Below are 5334 nucleotides of genomic sequence, written 5' to 3' on the forward strand. Positions count from 1 at the left end.
CAGATTTTGTTTTTGGTAACTAAAATCGGTAATTACATACATTACGGGGGGGTTTATAATATAATACTATATACTATAATATAAAATCTTACGTTTAAATATAATCGTGGCAATAGCTGTTTTAAATTCGCGACAGATGGTAAGTAAAATTAAAATGGGGGGCTCTCACTCAAAGTGGGCGGTGAGCAAAATAAGGTTGAGAAACTATGCTCTAAAGCATTTTACTAGATAATAAATATGCTATAGTTACAATGTTTTCCTATCTTACCCTCAGCTTTCTCAGCAATCTGTTCTGATGTCTCTTCCTTACTGAGGGGTTAGTTTCAAAAGAATGTGGCCGCTTGCGTTTCTTGGATGAGGCGATCGCCGCTGCGGCAGCCATTCCAACCGGACCTATACACAATATATAAAAAGTAGATAAAACTATATACTTAAATTAAACTAATAATTTATAAAGTTTTCAGATGTGAATGAAAATAAAATATATATTTTTATACATAACACAACATTTTTGTTTTTGTAATATGAGGTATGTATGCAAACGGCTGGATCACTTGGCGTTGCGTAGAGACGTCGCTTCATTGTGTCTTCTACCGCATTTATCACGGGAGTGTTCTGTAGAGCTGTTTCACCTGATTGAAATTGTGAGTTACGTGTGGCACCTGAGTGCCACAAATTAGGATATAATCCCCTCCATCTGGATGTGTGGCGGTCCTCCACAGTGCGGTTTTCAAGGAGCTTTCTTCCACGTACTAAAAAGCTGTGGAATGAGCTTGTGCGGTGTGCGGATCGATATGACATGGGTACCTTCAAAAAAAGACGCCTTTAAAGGCCGGCTGCGCTCCTGTGATTCCTCTGGTGTTGAAAGAACATGTGGGCGGCGGTGATCACTTAACACCAGGTGAACTGTGCGCTCGTTTGTCCTCCTTTTTCATAAAAAGCAGACAGTACTGTCATATAAGTATGTTACTATCAAATTCAACAACAATACGGTTTTTGATTACAAACACAATAAGTATTAATTACGAATTATTTCTAAGGACAGGGATAGCATCGCACGCGGATATCACAATTCTTGCGCGCTGTTTCCTAGATGAAACGACATGGGAACTTAAAAAAAAACACGTACACCTTCTTAAAGGGACATCATAGCTCCTGTGATTCTTCTGCCACTGCAGGAGAATGTGGGCGGTGGTAATCACTTAACAAAAGATGATCCGTACTCTCGTTCTTCCAGTAATTTATCAAATAGGGTTTACCCTATTTGATAGAAAAGAGTGGGCGTCGAGTTTCTTGTATGTTCTTCTCACAAGCTCAACTTTTTTCTACCATATGATAGATTCAGTAATTTAAAAGAAATATTTATAGTAACGATTCGAAGCGCTTAGTAAACTAACTAATTAACTAACCTAATTGAATAAAGTTAAGCGACATCTCAAGTAAATTTCCTAATATGCAAATATTGGGGTTGAGCAGGTTATCAACTGTAAAGTAGATCCTGTAGATGAAGCCACAACCTGAGAGTTGAACAAAGCATACAATATTTTATGACGATACGTCACTCGAACGGTTGGCTCAATTGGGAGAGCACTCGCACGGAACGCGAGAGGTCGTGGATTCGAGTCCCGCATCGTTCATAAAATTTTGTTTTCAAATTTTATCCCAGAAGTGAGGGTTATCACTTTAAAAACATAATAAATTGTGAATAAAGTCTATTTGACTTTAGCTTTAAAGAAAAAAATGTTCTGCGCGAAGATTTAAATTAGTTACCAGCGGCCGCAAGTTGTTTGGTGACCTCGTCGCTCATGGCCGACTTGACGATGTCTCCCGCGTCCTCGTAGGCTGAGCCGGCCGCAGATGACACGCACTCCTCGTCGTCCTCCGACGCACCGCTCAGCCCACACCCGTCCACTTGGGACATGTCCTGTCGTGCCAATCATTGTTGTCAGTGTTTTTTTTTTTTTTTATGACAATAAGGGACGAGACGAGCAGACGTTAGGACGTTCAGCTGATGGTTATTAGGCATAAAAGGCCTATTTTATTTTCTCAAAATTGATTCCTTCAGAATTATTTTGAGAAAATAAAGTAGTTTATATAATAATTTGATGTTGTTTCCAATATAGGTACTAGATACTACTACCGCTTCGGAAACAAATGGCGCTCTGAGAGAGAATTCTTTTTTGCGCTCTTTTTAATTAAATATGCAATATGCTATTGATACACACTGCCCATTTTCCGCTCAGGATTCTTGAAAACCCCAAAAATTCTGAGTGACACTACTATTCTTTATCAAAAACTAAAAATAAGGGTACATATAAACATTTTGCGTTCACATTTTATTGCTTACCTCCTCAGCCATGTCCATTGACTCTGTGCTCACAGCAGAGTTCATATTATCAGTGTCTTCGTTTCGTTTATTCTCCAGGACCATTTGTGTGGTGAGATCTACAGCTTTTACTTTAGAAATAGCACAGAGTTGCTGTCACTCTTCAATTCCTGTGTGGAGACAAAAAGTTTTGACTTGCCGAGAAATATTAAACAATAATGTTCAATTAATGTTACTATTGTAAAGATTTGGTTTAATTGGAAAATGTTCTTATAGCTTTGGTTTTAAGGCTGTTTGTCCACTATCACAGTCACTAAGGGAGAGAGAACATGATGATGATGACCTATTGTTTACTTCAAGAACGTCACCCGAGCAATGCCAACCAGTCCACTTACGGTCATTCCCAATATACTATCTACAGATAGAGATAAATTACTACCTTCTGCTGTCAGTAATCTAAAGCTGTCCCAATATCCCCGAAAAATCATTCTAATCGCCTTATATTGGGACGTGTTAATTGCAATTTCCATACAAACTTCTATTGCTGGTAAGCTATATATCGTCCCATTGACAGACAGTGTGTACGGATAAGGTGAGTTACTGTTGATAAGTTTATTGGGACAGAAAAGTTAACAATAGTAACGACTTTCATCTCAAGTAAGAGATAAGACTGAATAGTGGGAACCGCCGTTAATAAGAATAGTAGCATGCAACTGCTAGAACTTAAGTCCAAGACTACAACTTTCTTCTTTTTGTCTATGTGCATATACTAGTAGTGGTGGGATGGTACTTTGGTACTTCAATGTTTAAGGTACTGGCAACATTTCAGTAGGTGGTATGCATGCCCTGTCAATCGTGTTTTGTTGTAGTGACAGCTACAACAAACTGAACCACCAAGATTGTCTTGGTGGACTCACAATAAGGACCTAAGACATTTATATAACTATCTTTATAAGGTCGATGGACCCCTCTTCCGACAAAATCCTAGACGTCCAACACATCTGCTCAGTTTGGGGACTGATTGCAGATATAATAGAGAAAAAAAAAATCTTTGTAAGCAAATACACTAGAATCTTAAGAGTTCTTTGGATATATTGCCAGAAAATACGGCCACAACCTCAAACAACTTACTGGGAAGGTAGACAGACAACACCGCAGAGGTCTCAGCCCAATAAGATGGTCTGTCCAAATCCCCACATCTACACATAACGGACTTCATGACCACACTGCACGTAGCCAAAGACAGATGGAGAACTATTGTCAAAAACTTGAATGCTGAGAGAAATCAGGCCCTCTGAGAAATGAGGAATATGGCACAAGGAGGAGAAGCAAATACGCTAGCTAAAGCATTGTTTTTCCTCCACTTCCACATAAGTCTTGTTAGTTAACATATCTCTCTCATTTAAGAATATTTTCCATTGATAAACAGCCCCTTAAAAAATAATAAAATATGCTAGATGTGACTGACAACTTTCAGATGTGTTATTAATATCATGTCAACACCATTCAATACCAGAAAAATGTTTATCACTAGCATTACATTTGTGTGAAAAAAATAGAATAAGCTTGGATGCAACCACATCAGCTGAACGTCCTGCTCGTCTTGTCCCTTATTGTCATAAAAAAAAATAGTGTATAGTAACAAATGTGTTAAAAAATTGAATTCTTGAATATATACTATCAAAAAAGTCTGAATTCATTCAGGATAGGGTCCAAAATATTTTTGAGTAATATTGCACCATCAGAATCATTATTTAATAGGAAATATGTGACATCTATAATATAAGACATTTGTCTTATTTTTTTCTACAACTTCAAATTATACAGATATATATCCTAGGGTACTTAAATAGTCAGACAGTAATATCTCAATATTCTTTAACTAAAAGTATTATTTTTTGTTGGTTACCAATGCCCTATTGACCTTTCACATAATATGATACTGAGCAATTATTATTTCCTTAGGCATATTGTGATAGGTAGATAATGAAAAATATCAAAAGTTTCAGTGCAATCTGCCTCTGTGAATATAATATAATGCAAGAAATATAATATAAGAAATCACCATATTGTCTAACATTTCCAATAAGAAAAATCAATACTTGAACATGGCTAGGTAATAGTAAAACTAGAACAAAATGTTTCATTTCTAAATAGCAAATGAATACAATTTAACATCAACATTGATTTTGGAAGGGTTTACTTATGAGCAAAAGATAAGAGGTCATGGTTGAAATCATTCAGATTTGTACCCCAGCTAGAAATTGTAGCTTTACTTTTAATGCATACAAGGACCTATTATAGCATGTTATTGTTTAGATGCATTTTTAAATGCTAAGTTGCGCCGGGTCATTTTTGAAGGCGAATGACATAAACTCTTATGCGGCGGCGTAAAGGATAAACCCAAATGAATGGCCATCATGAAGGGGTAGCGCATTCGAGCAGGCCCAGATAGAATAGAAAGACTACGACTGCGTACGCACCTGCGTGATTTGAAAGACATTTTTCATTCAATTTTGAAGCTTTTCCGAACTACAGTGATGTAACTCCTTCAAAACAACACTTTTAAAGACTTTCTCACTTAGTGAAACCCTAAAATTACTAATTGCAAACACGGTGGAGGAGAACACCGAAAGCCCGATTCCTCCATTGATATCGATCGGTAGAACGCGATATGTTAACATTATACACTTCATATCACAGGACGCCATTTTGTACGGGCCTGCGCGGTGTGATTCTCTTTTCGTATGGAAAGGGAAATAGCCCCTCTGTTGCGGGGGGAAAACAATTTATTTGAAAATAATATTATATTTGTTAGTTTTCTGAAGAACTTACCTATTTTGTTATTTAAATAATAACTTCAAATTTTGTTTGGAAACGTTTATGTTTGACAGGAAGAAAACATTCTTTCCCAATTTTATTTGGAATGGAAAACAAATGTTCATTTATGTCAACTTGTAGCGACATCTACATGAAAATTTAGTTACTATTTTTGACATGTTTATGCT

The 5334-nt window shown here is 36.8% G+C and overlaps 1 protein-coding gene and 1 long non-coding RNA gene across 6 annotated transcripts in view; one reads left to right on the forward strand and one right to left on the reverse strand.

Annotated features, from left to right (window-relative positions):
- The window catches only part of LOC126968695 (DNA-binding protein Ewg), a 40047-nt gene extending 34766 nt beyond the window's left edge, over positions 1 to 5281 (reverse strand). For 3 of the 5 annotated variants that reach the window (XM_050813759.1, XM_050813761.1, XM_050813757.1), the window contains exons 1-4: positions 4810 to 5058; positions 2348 to 2496; positions 1771 to 1924; positions 269 to 393 (exon numbers count right to left, since the gene is read on the reverse strand). In XM_050813759.1, the coding sequence (XP_050669716.1) occupies positions 269 to 393; positions 1771 to 1924; positions 2348 to 2431 (363 nt within the window). In that variant the 5' untranslated portion in view covers positions 2432 to 2496; positions 4810 to 5058. Of the gene's footprint in view, positions 1 to 268; positions 394 to 1770; positions 1925 to 2347; positions 2497 to 4809; positions 5059 to 5161 lie in introns of those variants that run through there. The other 2 variants (XM_050813758.1, XM_050813760.1) reach the window with 2 other exon arrangements.
- The window catches only part of LOC126968782 (uncharacterized), a 559194-nt gene that overhangs the window by 401998 nt on the left and 151862 nt on the right, over positions 1 to 5334 (forward strand). The window lies entirely within an intron of this gene.

This window comes from Leptidea sinapis, chromosome 16 (assembly GCF_905404315.1).
Source record: "Leptidea sinapis chromosome 16, ilLepSina1.1, whole genome shotgun sequence".
Taxonomy (NCBI): Eukaryota; Metazoa; Arthropoda; class Insecta; order Lepidoptera; family Pieridae; genus Leptidea; species Leptidea sinapis.